This window comes from Carcharodon carcharias, chromosome 15 (assembly GCF_017639515.1).
Source record: "Carcharodon carcharias isolate sCarCar2 chromosome 15, sCarCar2.pri, whole genome shotgun sequence".
NCBI classification, from domain to species: Eukaryota; Metazoa; Chordata; class Chondrichthyes; order Lamniformes; family Lamnidae; genus Carcharodon; species Carcharodon carcharias.
This window is the reverse complement of record NC_054481.1, coordinates 108,049,815-108,068,489: the sequence shown is the minus strand read 5'-3', so window position 1 is coordinate 108,068,489 and position 18,675 is coordinate 108,049,815. Positions and strand designations below refer to the sequence as shown.

The 18,675-nt window shown below is 44.3% G+C and overlaps 1 protein-coding gene across 4 annotated transcripts in view; it reads left to right on the top strand.

The window, feature by feature from the left end:
- Positions 1 to 1,986: 1,986 nt before the first annotated feature.
- The window catches only part of pusl1 (pseudouridine synthase like 1), a 104,728-nt gene continuing 88,039 nt past the window's right edge, over positions 1,987 to 18,675 (top strand). The window contains exons 1-2 of one of the 4 annotated variants that reach the window (XM_041206630.1): positions 1,987 to 2,079; positions 4,881 to 4,938. In XM_041206630.1, coding sequence (XP_041062564.1) covers positions 2,045 to 2,079; positions 4,881 to 4,938 — 93 coding nt within the window. In that variant the 5' untranslated portion in view covers positions 1,987 to 2,044. Of the gene's footprint in view, positions 2,080 to 2,185; positions 2,320 to 2,659; positions 2,821 to 4,880; positions 4,939 to 18,675 lie in introns of those variants that run through there. The other 3 variants (XM_041206634.1, XM_041206632.1, XM_041206631.1) reach the window with 3 other exon arrangements.

The window sequence follows — 18,675 nt, the reverse complement described above, 5'->3', positions numbered from 1 at the left end:
TATCTATCTCACTCCCTATCCATCTGTCTAACTGCCTCCCTATCGATCTATCTCCCTCCCAATCCATCTATCTATCTCCCTCCCAATCCATTTATCTATCTCACTCCCTATCTCCCACCCTGTCTAGCTATCTCCCTCCCTGTCCATCTACCTTTCCCCCTCCCTATCCATCTATCTATCTTCCTCCCTATCCATCCATCTATCCATCTCCCTCCCTATCCATCTCCCTCCCTATCCATCTCCCTCCCCATCCATCTCCCTCCCCATCCATCTCCCTCCCCATCCATCTCCCTCCCTATCCATCTCCCTCCCCATCCATCTCCCTCCCTATCCATCTATCTATCTCCCTCCCTATCCATCTATCTATCCCCCTCCCTATCCATCTATCTATCCCCCTCCCTATCCATCTATCTATCCCCCTCCCTATCCATCTATCTATCCCCCTCCCTATCCATCTATCTATCTCCCTCCCTATCCATCTATCTATCTATCTCACTCCCTATCCATCTATCGATCTCTCTCCCTATCCATCTACCTATATCCCTCCCTATCTATCTATGTATATCCCTCTCTATACATTTATTATTCACCCTCCCTATCCATCGATCTATCTCCTTCCCTATCCATCCATCTATCTCCCTCCCTATCCATCCATCTATCTCCCTCCCTATCCATCCATCTATCTTCCTCACTATCCATCCATCTATCTCCCTCCCTATCCATCCATCTATCTCCCTCCCTATCCATCCATCTATCTCCCTCGCTATCCATCCATCTCCCTCCCTATCATCTATCTATCTCCCTCCCTATCCATCTATCTGTCCATCTCCATCCCTATCCATTTATCTGTCCATCTCCATCCCTATACATCTATCTTTCATTCTTCCTCCCTTTCCATCTATCTTTCATTCTTCCTCCCTTTCCATCTATCTCTCTGTCTCCCTCCCTAACCATCTATCTATCTCCCTCCCTATCCAGCTATCTATCTCCCTCCCTATCCATGTATCTATGTATCTCACTCCCTTTCTCCCTCCCTATCCATCTCCCTCCCTATCCATCTCCCTCCCCATCCATCTCCCTCCCCATCCATCTCCCTCCCCATCCATCTCCCTCCCCATCCATCTCCCTCCCCATCCATCTCCCTCCCCATCCATCTCCCTCCCTATCCACCTCCCTCCCTATCCACCTCCCTCCCTATCCATCTACTTACCTTTCTCCCTCCCTATCCATCTATCTATCATTCTCCCTCCCTATCCATCTATCTACCCCCCTCCCTATCCATCTATCTACCCCCCTCCCTATTCATCTATCTATCCCCCTCCCTATCCATCTATCTATCCCCCTCCCTATCCATCTATCTATCCCCCTCCCTATCCATCTATCTATCCCCCTCCCTATCCATCTATCTATCCATCTCCCTATCCATCTATCTATCCACCTCCCTATCCATCTATCTATCCCGCTCCCTATCCATCTATCTATCCCCCTCCCTATCCATCTATCTGTCCCCTTCCCTATCCATTTATCCATCTCCCTCCCTATCCATTTATTTACTTCCCTCATTATTCATGTATCTATCTCCCTCCCTATCCATTTATTTATCTCCCTCCCTTTCCATCTGTCTCATTCCCTCCCTATCTATCTCCCTCCCTCCCTGGTTATCCATCTATCTCCCTCCCAAATGCTCTCTCTCTCTCTGTCTTTAGCTATCGCCCTCCCTATCCATTTATCTCATTCCCTCCCTCTCTCTCTCTGTCTCTGTCTCCCTCTCCATATCCATATCCCTATCTACCTACCTATTTTCCTCTCCCTCTCCCTATCTATCCATCCCCCCTCCCCCGATCCCTTTCTCTCTGGTTATCCACCTCAGGACCTGAGATACGCCCCCACGCCGCTTCCCATTGGCTTTCACCTTTAAACGGTGTCAGACGTTCGTCGTCTTTTGTGAAGGACCCCGAATGCGCCCTATCTCCGGCTGTTGTAGAGCATTCGGGGCTGTGCTAAAAAACGCCTGTGTAAATCTTCCACCCCCCCACCAAACCTCATGACCCAAAGGGCTAGAGAGCGTCAGACTCAATTGTAAGTAGTAGCTAAAGTATTATGGGTGTGCTTTAATCATTGTCTGCTACCTTCAGTCGGTCTGTTGACCTATTTTTGCTGTCAGGATGTTATTGTTGTGCCCTGAGGTCCTGGTTGTGTCTGTCGCTCTGGAACTCAGAGGAAGGATATTGTTCCCATGGAGCAGTATCGGGCAGTGTGGCCAATGGCGGTCAAGGCGCGGTATTTAATATACTTCCAGTACTTTGGCACTGGGTACAGGTGGGTGCAATCTGCCGCCTTCACAGAGACACATTTGGAAAGTTATTCCTTCTTTCCCAGTTGTGGGTGCAGCTGTTCTGCCCGGTCTCTCATACTGGGAAAGGCCTCAGACTGATCCCGGCCGCCGGCTGGTCGCTGCTTCCTTGACCCCAGTGTCTTTTGACTAAGGAAAGGAGAATTGACCAGGCAACGTAATCGACCCCTGATGGTTGTTCAGTAACTACTGACTACTGCACCTCTGTGGAACTCAGCTGAGCCCTAACAGCACTGTGGGGGTACCTACACCACCTTCTCAATGGCAGTTAGGAATGGGCAATAAATGCTGGCCCATTAAAAAAAGGACTGGATAAGATCCTTCGGCTGCTACTTACAAATGAAAAATAGCCACTTGCAAGAGGTGCCCGAGAGCTCCTGGCACTGACCATAAATTGGACGTGAGTGGCTTTGAGACGGGAGTGAAATAAATACATTTCAACTCGATGATATGGATCTCAGTTTATGGTTTGCAAACTTATTCCATGTTATTGACCTCTGCAGTGATTAAACTGAGACAGAACCTGTCAGTTTGTCATTCAATTCTTAAGCAAGTAGATTTGTTCCTCGTATACTGTGATTTAACACATCAGTGTTAGCAGGAATCTACAGTCAGTTCAAGGGACCCTGAGTCTTCAGCAGGCTTGTCCAGCTTTTTCGCTTTGGGGGCAGCGGCACTCCTTCACTTTTTTCCTGCTCAAATTTCAGTGAGCAAATTTCAGAAAGATGAGGTTTGGCACAGCATTAAACTGTATTTTAAAAGATAGTTGAGGTAATAAAAGAAACAATTGTGGAGCAAAAAAAAGCAATGTCATAGCAATAAATTGTTGTTATAAAGGAGTAATTAATAAAAATGACCAGTGTGTGAGAGGGTCACTTCCCCCTCACCCACTGTGAGTAGGTGTGTTGGTGTGTGGTGGTGAGTGAGCGAGAAACCTGAGACTGGGAGTAAGGCAGACACTCACTCACTCCACATACACACACACACTCTCTCTCTCTCTCACCTTCACACACACACATGTTCACTCACTCTGTCACACCTACACACATTCACTCACTCTCTCACCCCCCAAACACACACACACATATATTCACTCACTCTCTCAGCCCCACACACACGGTCACTCACTCTCTCACCCCCACACAAGTTCACTCACTCTCTCACCCCTACACACGTTCACTCACTCTCTCACCCCTACACACGTTCACTCACTCTCTCACCCCTACACACGTTCACTCACTCTCTCACCCCTACACACGTTCACTCACTCTCTCACCCCCGTGCTCATTCACTCACTCTCTCACCTCCACGCGCATTCACTCACTCTCTCACCCCCTCGCCCATTCACTCACTCTCTCACCCCCGTGCTCATTCACTCACTCTCTCACCCCCACGCGCATTCACTCACTCTCTCACCCCCGTGCTCATTCACTTACTCTCTCACCTCCACGCGCATTCACTTACTCTCTCACCTCCACGCGCATTCACTCACTCTCTCACCCCCACATGCATTCACTCACTCTCCTCTCGCATTCACTCGCTCTCTCACTCCATGCGCAGTCACTCACTCTCTCACCCCCATGCTCATCCACTCACTTTCTCACTCCACGTGCATTCACTCTCTCTCTCACTCCATGCACAGTCACTCACTTTCCTCGTGTATTCACTCACTCACTCCACATGCATTCACTCTCACTCACTCCTCGCGTATTCACTCACTCACTCCACATGCATTCACTCACTCACTCCACATACATTCACTCACTCTCACCCCACACACTTTCACTCACTCACTCCTCACGCATTCACTCACTCCACACGCACTCTCACTAACTCTCCCACTCCCGCACACACATGCTCTCTGACTCCCCCATGTGCCCACACTCACTCACTCTCTCAGTCCCCCATGCACCCACACTCACTCACTCTCTCACTCCCTCATGTGCCCACACTCTGTCTCACTCCCCCATGCGCCCACACACACTCTTACTCCTGCACGCACGCAGTCACTCCAACATGCGCCCACGTGCACTCACTCTCTTATTCCCACACTCAGTCCCTCCCTCCCACACATGCACACACTCGTTCGGTCACTCCCTCCCTCCCTCAATCTCTCACACATGCCAGCCAGACAGCCTCTTCCCCATTCATCCGACCTCAGGCCCTGCGGCCAGCTTCTCCTGCCCAGGGCTCCGGCACTCTGGTTCTCCACCAATCACAGACTGTTTCTCTCCATCATTTGTTGCTGATGTGAGCCTATCAACGGCAAACAGGAGAGGAATGGCCTATGATCTTCCACTCTTCTTACCTGTCTGATCAGCATTTTGAAAACTGGCTCTGGAGGCCACATTAGATACGTGGACAAAATGCTTTTGTTAAACATCACAAAGTGTAGGCTTCCTCTAGAGTAACTCTGAAAGCTGCAGATTCTCAATAGGTTTATGTTTTAATGCGGTTAAGTTTGTGGTACTTCTGTCAATTATGTAAGGTCACCTCTAATACAAACACTATATTTCACTCTTTACAGCGGAGTAATGAAAAGTCCTTCACACCAACCTGTTCTTGGGGTTCAGAATTACTTGGAGGTAAGTGATCATACCTATATGCGTTAAATTTGCAGTGCAATGTATTAACTGGTCTCCATATTAAAATGAGTGATGGAGATACAGTAATAAACAGGGCAAGTTGCAGTTTAAATTTGATTGTGGACTGTCACGAACTTTGGGAACCTGTCTTAGGTTGCTTTCCTTGGCTTCCATTAGGCTTGCAAGTGAGACTATATCATCTAGTTTTGATATCAATGATAAAGGGTCATCAGTTTAGAATTGTTGCTGAGTGAAGGGGTAAGAGAACTTGTTCGTATTAGATTCTTGACTAACAAGGGAGTCAAAGGTTATCCGAGGTAGGCAGGATTGTGGAGTTGAGGCCACAATCAGATCAGCCTTGATCTTATTGAATGGCAGAGCAGGCTTGAGGGGGCAAATGGCCCACACCCGCTCCTAATTCGTATGTTCATATTTAACTCTGCAGGGGGTTGTTGAAGCGTGGTATTCTTTGTCACGGAGCATGTGGAGGCAAAGACCACTACGTTATTTAAGGGAAAGGTGGATGAATATTCACAGAATCACAGCATGGTTACAGCATATAAGGAGGTCATTCGGTCCGTTGTGTGTCTACTGGCCCTCCAAAGGAGCAATTTACCTAGTGCCACTCCTCAGCCTTCTCCCTGTAACCCTGCACATTCTTTCTTTTCAGATAATAATCCAGTATCCTCTTAAATGCCTCAATTGAATCTGCTCCACCACAATCTCAGGCAGCACATTCCAGATCCCAACCACTTGCTGCGTGAAAAGGTTTTTCCTCATGTTTTCATTAAGATACAACAATGTCATGCAAGAGCAGGGCAGTGAGATTATGTTGGATCGCCCTGATAAAGAGCTATCAGAGGCATGGTGGTCAAATGGCACTTGTACCTTCATGCAACCGTCATGAAGAAGTTGAAAGCTGTGGGAGTACATGGTCAAATCTTGGATTTATCGAGATAAAGAACGCATGGTATGAGATTGGTGTTGGGATAGGTACGCCAAGTTAATAAGTCAATCTATCTCTGAAAAGGAAAGGGGCAGAGCTTTCAAGTACGGACAACAGTCAACAACTGCAATAAATAGCCACTATTGTTCTAATGAATACTTCTGAGATCCCCTGGAAAGTCATAACAAATGGGAAAGCATCCACTACCCCAGGGCAGAATTTCCACCCACCAAGAGCCGCCAACCAATCAGGGGCTTGCAGCTCTTCATTGCTCTGCTTTGTCACTGGGGAGGTGATTGCTGCTGCTACTGGTATAACACCCATTTCTGGCCCAGGACTGCCAAGGAACCCAGGCCACAGTTAAATGATGGTGGGAGGGTGGGGTGTTGGCAGCAGTGACAGGATGAGGCACTTAAGTGGGCATTAATTGCCCACTTAATAATCTCAGTTGGCAGTGGGGCGGGATGGGCATTCCCACCATGGACTTAATCGGGGTGGAGTCAAGAAGGTGACAAGATCCCCATCTACCACTCTCCTGCCCAATTAAATGCCCCTCACCACCTATCCCACCACATGGGAGTGCATTAAATTCGTCCCCCTGTCCCACTGATTGGCCCACTGTTCAAGATGATGGGCAGAGCACACTGGACCTCCAGTTGGATCCACCAAAAAGACATAACCAGCATTACAATTCTTTCCGAACCCCTAAACCAGTAATACTGTTACTCGTTCCTATTCAATGGCTTCAGCACTAATGTGCTGGGTGGCATTGCATGGAGTGGCTTGTGTATCTGTTTTAAGGTTCGAAAAGAATGAAAAAAATCAATGGGTAAGTTTAGACATGTTATCAAATATGATTGATCAGCAATATTTCTTGATAAGCAAGGGGGTGAAAGTCTTATCGGGGAAAGGCGGGAATGTGGAGTTGAGGCTACAATCAGATCAGCCATGATCTTATCGAATGGCAGACCAGGGTCGAGAGAACGAATGGCCTACTCCTGCTCCTACTACATATGTTCATATGATTTACGTTTTGAGTAAATCCTTAGTTTGCACATTAGAAATGTTAGCTGAAGAAATAAATAGTAGAATAAAGGCGATAGGAATCTATAATGGAACAAAGTTTACAAAAGACCTTGACAAAAACATGAAAACAGGAAATCAAGTGGTAAGAGAGGAAACTTGCAGATGTGTATGCTTTTTAATATTAAAGATAACACACAGGTATAATAGCCAGTAAAATAGCATGTATTAATGTCAGTGAAATATACAAGAGTGTTGTAAACAGGATAACAAAGATGCTCTTTGGGAGGAAGACTGAGCAGAGGTAATATAAACTAGATCTAGGAGTTCACATGCAAGAATTTTTGTGGGTAGCAGGGCAGGGCAATCTGATACAGGTTTCTCGACTTTGATAGTACAGAACTTGAGAGTATTGCTGAAAGAATACGCATGTTGTTGAAGCTTTTCATCTTGCACTCATCAGGACAGTTTGCAAGAATACCAAATGTAAAAGGAACAACAATTTATACTTCGTGAGAAGAGAGTGCTGTGAGAAGCTTCGACAACATGTGTCTTTCTTCAGCAATATTCTTGATTATTAATAGAGATATGGAATACAAACATGAGGAAGTTATGGCAAACATTTATAAATCACTAGATAGGCCTCAGAGAGAATACAGTATCCATTTCTGGACACCACACTTTAGGATAGATGTCAAGGCCTTGGAGGGAGGGAAGAGGAGATTTAGATGAATCATACCAGGGATGAGGGACTTCAGTTATGCAGAGAAGCATTGATTGCTTTCCTAAGAGCAGAGAATGTTAAGTGGAGATTTAATAGAGGTGCTCAAAATTATACAGTGTTTTGATAGAGTAAATAAGGAGAAACTTTCATGGCAGGTGGATTGGTAACCAGAGCACACAGATTTCAAATAATTGATAAAGGAACCAGAGGGGAAATGAGGATTTATTTTTTAAACACAGTGGGTTTTGTGATCTGGAATGCACTGTCTGAAAGGGTGTTTGCAGGGCAGTGGGGAAAGTGGGGAGTGGGGGTAATTCGATAGAAACTTCAGAGAGCCAACAGTGGCACGATGGACCAATTTGGCCCCCTTCTGTGCTTGAGATTTTGTGATTCTATGAACAGATAGCCTGCAGTCTGTTACAAACTTGTAACATTGAATACATTCTATGTCTGAGAATGCAGGATTGGAGCACTTCACAGCAGAAGTTGTACAGCTTCCTCAAACTCTGCCAGGATGCTCTTGGCATTTCGATATTGGACGAATCTTTAATAGCCCTTGTTCGAGTTACAAGTGCAGAGCAGTCGCCAATGCTTGTCTTGATACAGGAAAGTTGGATTAGAACTATATGATTTTACTTTGTTGTCAGGAGTGTAGCCTGTCTGCAGTATGGATGAGAGAGTCGGATTAAAAGTAATGATTACTGAGGGAGGCTTGTACAGGCTTTTAATTTATGCTGGTTGAATTGGCTGATATTGTACAAAAACTGCCGCATTGCAAGCAGACATGGTGCTTTTATGATCATGCTGCCACGTCTCTCCTCGCTAAATTCAATCAGGCCTGGACCGTCCACAAACACTGAGGCTGATTAATACAGCTTTACTGTCTAGTGTCTATCATGTAAAATGTGACTTTACTATGAATGCGCTACTATTTTTGTTTGAAGTAATTTTTCATCATTTCGCACAGCTAAAAGTTCATTCAGTAGATCTCTGCAACTCAGTTGGTAAACGCACACCCGGTCTGATACTGCTCATCGATCTGTGAGCTTTTCCAACCTTGATTTTTACCTTGTTTATATCAATCTCCTGCCAATACATTTACCATTCATTTGCTTCCACCACCACCCCCCCCCTCCCCCGCGAAACATTTCTCTATCCTTGCATAAAAATCTGCAATTTGGATCAAATCACAAGCCATTTTAGTGAAGGAAACTGCTGAATCCTGTATGCTGTGAACAGCTGAGGGGAGTTCAATGTATTGAACATAGAATTCAGTAGTGAGAAGTGTTTTAGCTGAATCAGAGATTCCAAAATGAGGTGAGTAGGGCGTGAATTAGCACCAGACTGTGATTGTAGTCTGGGGTCAGAATTGCCTTTCTGTTTCTGTCACAACTGGTGGGGAATTCAAATCCATTACATCAGCAACGTTCCTGTGGTCTTTGAATTAAAAGATTTAATGTCAGGAGTTTGGCAAATGGAATGTTGCTTTGTGTCCAACAGGGATTTTCTGGATGGAATTGTTTTCCAATTAGGGATTAGATGGCCTATTGTCCTGAGCTAACTAATCTCAATTGGGAATGCAACATTCCTAGGTTAGGGAAGAGCAAAGAAAACTCAGCATTCCCACTCTCAATCCTTATTCATCGAGGCTCACTGGGAAGTGAACCAGTGTGGACATGGGATGAGGACAGAAACAGGGTCTGCTGAGATGCCTCCTATAGTGGGAAAGCCTGCTGACTTATGAAGGATGGTGACTTGGGGAATGCACTCGAGAGCTGTTGGGAACTGTATCACAGCAAAATCTGTGTGCGATGATAATGTAAACATCATATATCACAGATTCTCTTAAGAAGAACCCATTTTTAATTAAAACCAGCCCTTGCTGGTGGGGAATGATCATCAGTCAGACTCCCAGCCATTCTGCACCTTGCACTAGGGGCTCTTCTTCCTGCTGCCATGTGTGTGTGTCTGTGTGCGTGTGTTTATGTCTGTGTGTGTATGTCTGTGTGTGTGTATGAATGTTATGCAGCAGACGGACAGACCTGGGCCTGCCACAGATTATCATTGTGGAATTCAAATGCGTTCTTTATTGTGGTTTTCTTTTAACTTGATTCGCTCCATATGGGGCTGAGATTTATCTCCCGCCTGGGGCTTATTAAAAAGGGAAATTTCTGGCTTATAAAATCTTGAGAATCTTCTGACAAGTTATGTTCATAGATAGATGGATAGGTTAGCTGACGAGAGATTATAACACTTGACATTCTTGTTAATGAAAGTGTCAGTGTCAAAATCTCTCTTGTATAAAATTTACATTTTTGGAGGGAGAGGAATGTTCAATCTGTGACCCCTTCTGAAATCTTGTTTTCTCTTTGCCTCTCCTTTCCTCTGCAACTCCCCCACCCCGATTTCTCTTCTTCTGAAGATGCTGATTATTGCAGGGTTACTGTTCCAAGGTGGCAGCCACCCTGCAGCTCCTTACTCATTCAAGTGACCATTCGTCATGTGAATCCAAGCAATGATTGGCCAGCTCTTTGGCCAGTGGGCTCCATTACCTCTTCAGTGTATCAGAAGGTGTGCTTTTAGAACTGTAGCCCAAACGTAAGGAGAAGGGGGGGAGGGTGAATGATCCCACCCAGCCACCCAGTACTGTTCACTTTCATATCTACAGCAACGACTTTGTCAAGGAAAGTCTTAGGATACAATTGTGGACTTCTCAAATTAGGTATTTTAAATAATAACAACCTGCTAAAAGAGTTCCTTTTTCTGTCTTTTTTTTTATTACCTCTTTCTTGCAGTAAGCACCATCCATAGTTTAGAAAGTTAATGTTGATCAACAACAGAGTAGCTGCTGTCATCAACTCACTTGTTGGAAAGTCTGCAAGAATTCACTTTGGGTGATTCTCCCTTTAATCTGCATCCATCACAGTGAACTGTGTACCAGCAAAAACAATACAGATTGTAGTAGTTTATGGATTATTTCTTCCGCCTCGTACACTACATTTAGATAGCACCTTTAATGTAATAAAATATCCCAAGATACTTCACAGGAGTGTCCTCAAACAAAATTTGACACTGAGCCACATAATGAGTTAGCGGACAGATGACCAGAAGCTTGGTCAGGAGTTTGAAGGAGGAGATGGAAGCAGAGAGGCTTCAGGAGGGAATTCCTGAGTTTAGGGTCTAGGCAGCTGAACCGTCAATAGCAGAGTGATGAAAATCAGGAATACACAAGAGGCCAGAATTGTGCAAAGATTTAGCTTAAACCAGTAGCTGAATAGTGGTGAGCTAAGTGGGTGGTTGCATGCATTCGCACTACTGACAGGAGGCAGGTCTTGGGACTTCACGCAACGTGAAAGAACCAGACCGTGTTTTATAATATAATAATATGTGTTATAAGACCACCTAGTTACAAAATCCTAACTATATTTTTATGCGCATGTGAATTTCCCATAAGTGGCTTTATCCCACATGAGGTGGAGGCTGCATGCCATTCAATAAATGAAACAGCCCCTACCAAATAAGCAGCCCATTATTAAAATGGAGCCTTATTCTTTTAAAATGCCCAATAATCCTGAAGGTAATGGGAGCAGATTCTGTGAAGAATTTCTCCGACTGTCACATAAGTAGGAAGTGCAGCCCATCCCCCCTTCTTGTTATTGGAATGGAGGATGATGGGAATGTGCAGGCCTGCACCCCCAAAAAGTTTTTTAAAAACCTGTTACTATACTGCTTTATACCTTGCAATTGTTTCTTCACTGTAAAAATGATCCAGCTTTCTTGAATTTTCTGATAATATTCAGTTTACTGGGTGAAATAGCTAAATTTCTCTCCTTGAACTCTTCTAAGATTATGGTATTGGAGCAGAAGGATATCTATATAACATGTATGGACGTGGTCTGGCCCTACACAGTTGTTTGAAGCATAAAACATAGCAACACCATGTGCAGCACCAGTAAAAATGCCAGGACTCCCTTCGAAACACTTTGGATCGTGTGGTAGTTCAGAAGAGCACAGTTGCTTCTCATGCAACTAGCAATGCCACAATAAATGGCAGATAGCAACTTCTTTATTCAAAGTAAAACATGTTCAGGGATCTCGCCACCTCCTGTAGACAAGAGGTTTTATTGAACAGACTCTGAATAAAGAGAAGACTCCTTCACTCAGCAATTTATCTTAGGCATCTTATACTATTTTAGAAAGGTGGCACTCAAACAGAGAAATATTCTCTTTTAAGATAGGAAAATTTCTATTACAAACCCTTCAATACAGGTGTCACATTATTTGAGGGATATTATCAGATCTTGTCCTGCTGTTCAAAGCATTGTTAATGTGATTTATTAATTCTTATCTCCGTTGGACTGAGTATAAACAACAAAAGTCCATTGCCTTGCTCAGAGATTTCTTAAAAGAAAAATATATAGGGTTTGGAAAGTGTAGTTTATCCAGGTCCTAGATAAGGCATTGAATATAGCAATATGTCCTCAACAGCGATGTGTTTCTGACTTAAACAGGTATGAGAGGGCTCAGTGGATGGTTGGGTGCATTCAAGCTGCTGTTACGATGCAGGTCCTGGGATATTACAAATGTGGGAGGGGATCATGTGTGACACCCGCGAGGGATGGGCAACAAATGCTGACCTTATCAGCGATGCCCGCATGTCATGAAAAATTTTTAAAATTGAATATAACAAGCTTCTAAATGTGGCAATATTTCCCACGCTTGACAGCAGCACTCAGTCTTATTCAGGTACGGTTTCACAGGTACTGACAGCCTCTGGACACCTTGCGACAGTGAGTGTCAAGGAGCGACTCTTGTCAAATCGTCCAATGTCTACACACATTCTCACTCACTTCTGGTCACCGTTTAACTTGAAGGATACAGCGGCATTGGAGAAGGTGCAAGTAAGATTTACAAGGATGATACCAGACTTAGAGGGTACAAATAACAGGAAGTAAAGACTAAACAGGCTGGAGCTCTTTCCTCTTGGAAGAAAGAAGACTGGGTGGGCTGGTGGGGGGTGTGAGTTGATAGAGGTCTTTAAAATTATGAAGGGATTTGGTTTGGTCGATGTAAAAGAAATGTTTCCACTTTTGAGGGAGTCCAAACCTAGAGTTCATAAATTTAAGATAGTCACCAATAAATCCATTAAGGAATGCAGGAGAACTTCTTTACCCAGAGAGTGGTTAGAATGTGGATTTTGCAGCGAGTGGTTGAGGCGAGTAACATAGATATGTTGAAGATAATCATCTGAGGGAGAAAGGAATAGAAGGATTTTCTGGTAGGGCGGGAGAGACCGATGTGGAGCATTGACACCTGTTGGCATGGACCTATTGGGCCGAATGGGCTGTTTCTATGTTGTAAATTCGATGTAGTTATTTATCCTGGGATTGCTCACAATGATCATTACATCCCTACTCTCACCCAAACTTACAAAGAACTGACCACTAACTGAATCTAGGCTCATTTGTTCTTCGTGGTTAGTGCTACATCAGGCAGCGCCTATAATCATAGAAGCCCAAGTTTTCGATTATTGCTAATTTCTACTGATTAACACAAAGTATTGATTCAAACAATAGTTGATCCAGTTTTCCTTTTTGTCAATATTACTCATTATGGAATCACTTATCTAATATGACATCCATGCAACCAGGAACATTTGCATCATTTTGCTTTTTAACTGATTAATTATAACAACAGCTTGCATTTATATAATGGGCTTTAATGTAGTGAAAGGCCTAAGGTGCTTCACAGGATCATTCAGACAAGTTGTGACATTGAGCCATATATAGAGACATTAGGACGGGTGACCAAAAGCTTGGCCAAAGAGGTAGGTTTGCAGGAGCCTCTTCGAGGAGAGAGGCAGAGAGGTTTTGATAAGGAATTCCAGATTTCGGTAGCTGAAAGAATGGCCGCCAGTGGTGTGCAAAAGATGCTTTTTTATTTTTCGCTCATGAGATGTGGGTGTTGCTGGATAGGCCAGTAATTATTGCCCATCCCTAATTACCCTTGAGGAGGTGGTCGTGAGTTGTCACCTTGAATCGCTGTAGTCCATATGGTGTAAGTATACTCACAGTACTGTTAGGGAGGGAGTTCCAGGATTTTGACCCAGTGACAGTGAAGGAACAACGATATATTTCCAAGTCAGGGCGGTGTGTGACTTGGAGGGAAACTTGCAGGTGGTGGGATTCCCATGCTTCTGTTGCCCTTGTCCTTCTAGGTGGTAGAGGTCTGTGGGATTGGAATGTGCTATCGAAGTGGTCTTGGTGAATTGTTGCAATGCATCTTGTAGCTGGTACACACTGCTGCCACTGTGTGTCAGTGGTGGAGGGAGTGAATGTTGAAGGTGGTGAATGGGGTGCCAATCAAGTGGACTGCTTTGTCCTGAATGGTGTCAAGCTTCTTGAGAATTGTTGGAGCTGCACTCGTCCAGCAAGTGTAGAGTATTCCATTTCACTCCTGACTTGTGCCTTGTAGATGATGGACAGGCTTTGGGGAGTCAGGAGGTGAGCTACTTGCTGCATAATTCCCAGCCTTTGACCTGTTCTTGTAGCCACAGTATTTATATGGCTGGTCCATTTGAGTTTCTGGTCAATGGTAATCCCCAGGATGCTGATAGTCAGGGTAAACAAGCAGCCATAAGAATATTGAATTAGGTGAATCTGCAGATAATTACAACATAGATTAAGCTTTCAACAGCAGATGAGCTAAGACAGGGACAGAGATGAGCAGTGTTATGGAGGTGGAAGTAAGTGGTCTTGGATGTGGACAGGATATGGGGTCGGAGACTCAGTTTAGTCAAATAGACTGAGGTTCTGGACAGACTAATTGAGTCTCAGACAGTGACCAGGGTGAATGATGGAGTCGGTGGGAAGGTTGTGGGAGGGATCAAAGATAGCAGCTTCAGACTTCCCAGTATTTAACTGGACGAAATTTCTGTTCATCCAGTAGTGAATGCCAGACAAGCATCGTAACAAATCAGAAATGGGGCTGAGGGTGACGGCGAGCGTTAACATTCATATGGCATCTGGTGTTATTCTTTAGAACAATGTTGTCCAGAGGAAGCGTAGTGATACGAAAAGGAGGAAGCAAGAATATATCCTTCAATGCCAACTCTGGGTCTGCAGCTACAGCTCTTTGTGTTGATGATAAAGGAATAACATTATCAACCTTCTGTTCTCCCCTTGATTGGAATAGACAAGTCTTCTTTCCTTGGTTTGGCAACTTCCAGTGTAAAAGGGCAGTTGTTTGCCGATCACAAATATCACTCCATACTTTTAGCTGGGAATGAACAAGCCTGGACTTGGTCAACCCAATCCTATGTGAGCTTGGCATGTCCTGTGGGAGTAAGATGAGTTCCTTGCAGAGAGAACACATCTGGTGGATCTTTCTTAAATATTTAGTTCTTTCCCTATTTGAATTGTTGACTCTCTGACTTTCAGGAACATTTGATTTCAGCCATATTAGATTTGACTTGGGTTATTATGGTTTGGACCAGTAGGGATACAGGTCTGTTACTGTGGAGCTCAGCTACCATCTTTCCTCTGATTGTATTTGCCAATTATCTTAATTCTGTGTCCCTGATTATTGGCTCTCCATAAGATGTAGGAGCAGAAGTAGTCTATTTGGACCATCGAATGTGCTCCGCGATTCAATGAGACCATGGCTGATCTGATAATCCTCAACTCCACTTTCCTGCCTTTTCCCCATAACCCTTATTCCCTTACTGATTAAAAATCTGTCTATTCAGCCTTGAATATGCTTAACGACCCAGCCTCTACAGCCCTCTGTGGTAAAGAATTCCACAGATTAACAACCCTCTGAGAGAAGAAATTCCTCCTCATCTCTGTCTTAAATGGGCGACCCCTCACTCTGAGATTATGCCCTCTGGTCCTAGACTCACCCACAAGGGGAAACAACCTCTCAGCATCTACCTTGTCAAGCTCCCTAAGAATCTTATATGTTTCAATAAGGCCACCTCTCATTCTTCTAAACGCCAATGAGTACAGGCCCAACCTACTCAACCTGTCATCATAAGAAAATCCCTCCATACCCGGGATCAACTTAGTGAACCTTCTCTGGACTGCCTCCAATGCCAGTATATCTTGCCTTAGATAAGGGGACCAAAACTGTTCACAGTATTCTAGGTGTGGTCTAACTAGTGCCTTGTACAGTTTTAGAAAGACTTCCCTATTTTTACACTCTATTCCCTTTGAAATAAAGGCCAACATTCCATTTGCCTACCTATTACCTGCTGAACTTGTACATTACCTTTTTGGGATTCATGCACAAGGACCCCCAAATCCCTCTATACTTCATGCACGAGGACCCCCAAATCCCTCTGTGCTGCAGCTTTCTTCAGTCTTTCTCCATTCAGATAATATTCATATCCTTTATTCTTCCTGCCAAAGTGCATAATCTCACATTTTCCCAAATTATATTCCATCTGGCATATTTTTGCCCACTTACTTAACTCTATAACCCTCCGTAGACTCTTTGAGACATCCTCACCACTTGCCTTCCCAGCTATTTTTGTGTCATCCACAAACTTGGCAATAGTACATTCATTTCCCTCATCCAAGTCATTAATAGATATTGTAAATAATTGTGGCCTCAGCACTGATCCCTGTGGCACTCCACTACATGTTGCCATCCTGAAATTGCCCCTCGTATACCAACTCTCTGTCTTCTATTAGTTAGCCAGTCCTCTATCCATGCTAACATGCTACCCCCAACAGCATGGGCTCTTATCTTATTAATTAGCCTTACATGTGGTACCTTATCGAATGCTTTTTGGAAATCCAAATATGTTACATCTACTGGTTTCCCTTTATCTTTCCTGCTTGTTCCCTCCTTAAAGAATTCTAATAAATTTGTCAGGCATGATTTCCCCTTCATGAAGCTATGCTGGCTCTGCTTGATTATATTATGCATTTCTAAATGCTCTGCTATTACATCCTTTATAATAGACTCTAACATTTTCCCAATGACAGATATTAAGCTAACTGGCCTATAGTTACCTTTTTTTGTCTCCCTCCCTTTTTGAATAAAGGTGTCGCAAACAGATTCTATTTATTTATCCTCTCAAAATTCCTCAAATTCTGAAGACCTCTAAAGTACCCCTTAATCTTCTTTGCTCTAAGGAAAATAATCCCAGTTTCCCCATAGAACTGAAAACGCTCATTCCTGGTATCATTCCAGTAAATCTCCTCTCCACAACCCTGACATCCTTCCTAAAATGTGCAGACTAGAATTGGCCACAGTATGCCAACTGAACCCTAAGCAGTTTTTTTATATAAAGACTTAACTTCCCTGCTACATATTTATATCTTTGGAGAGAATTTGTAAATAATTCTGCTCTCTTCCACCCCCACCCACGCCCACAATCTCTGTCTCTGAGATCTCTGAAACTATGACAACAGAATAGGAGAAAAATGTCTTTTTTTTTGCAAGTTAGAGAGATGATGCTAAATTTTGTTCACGGCCATCCCATGCATTCAGGCATATTTTGTTAAAGGACCGTGAAGTTGCTGAAGGCCTGTTTGTGCCTGGGTAACTTTAGGTGTTGTACCAATCCAGCTGTGATATTCCACATTCTTACCTAGGTTTGAGGTGTGTCCAAAGATGGTGATTGAGCTGTCTGTGTTGTGAGGCAACCGTGAGGCAATGAAACGAAAGCTGCACAAAGCTCACGGGTAGGATTACAATTGCTGTGTTATGTGTGGCAGGACTGCTAGAAGGGCCATCCATTGGGGTGTCAAACTGCTCGTTCACTCAAATGGTGATGGGCCTGCAATGTATTTCTAGCATTTTCTGCTCTTAAAAATTTGGAGCTTGTATCTGATAACTCGTTTGCTCCTTATCATAAGGAAGCTGCTTTAAGAGCTTTCCTAGGATAGAGTTTGATTCCTTGTAGCTACCACCCCCTTCCCCACTCCCATCATTTACTGAGAAATCAAATCTTGTTATCACGTGTAGACTTGTGCGTGTCTTCCAATTATTTTATGTCTTTCAACAGAAAGCCTTTGTTCTCAGGATTTGGAACTGCTGTGTGTTTAGGAACAGTGCCAGTGGAAAAAAAACAGGGATCTCAATAAAAGAGAAAGCTGAAACCTGAGCTGCCCAGTCACAGATTGGAGTTCAGTACAGTGATGCCTGCATGTGTTGTACACATGCATAGTTCTTACATTTGTGCAGCCATACATTGCCAGGGGGCATTGGCAATCACCTAGTTCAAGACAAAAATGCCTCATATTTTCTCTTACACTTTTCAGTTTGGCATTCTTGTTTTCAAGCCATTGATTTGACCCCCTCTCCAGCGCCAGCGTGTACAATGTGGGTTGCAAACTGTAGGAGGTGCCACCTTTGGAATGTTGAATCAAGGCAGACCTGTCTGCTCAGCTGGATGCAAAAGACCCTAAGGCATTATTTGAGGTGTCCCAGCCAATTCCCCTCCTTCACTTACTAACACTATGTCAAGCGAATGATTATTCGCCTTGCTGACTGTTTGTGGGATCTTGCTGTGTGTAGATTGGCTACCGGGTTGGCATTTAAAATAGCAGCAAATAGATTTTAAGAGCATTTGATTGGTGAATCCTGAAGACATGGTGAAGTGCTCAACAAATACAAGTTCCTTTCCTTCTTTCTGAAATTTGAGGCGAGATTTTTCCAAAGCGATGAAGGTACCATCGTTGGGGTGGTTTTTTGGGTAGCCAGCATACTCAGGCAGGCAGGTGGCAGGACTTGACCTGCGATATTACCAGGAGGAGGCGATTAAGAACCAGCAGGCAGGGGAGGCGCCCAATTTATGCTGAGGCAGGTGGGCGGGTGGGTGGGTGGGCCTCCCACACCGGCGACCCTCTGTTGGGCCAACAGCTCTGGAGCCTTGGCAGAGCCACTGAGGCAGCAAGAAGTCAGGAACATCCTCATTTTGAGGTGCCCTCGGAGTGGTGAGCCTTAAATAAATCTTTACATGAAGCTGGAGAACGGAGAGGAGTCCCCTCTAGCGGCAGATTTGGGGCCAGTGGGGGCTGTCATTTGCTGCCGA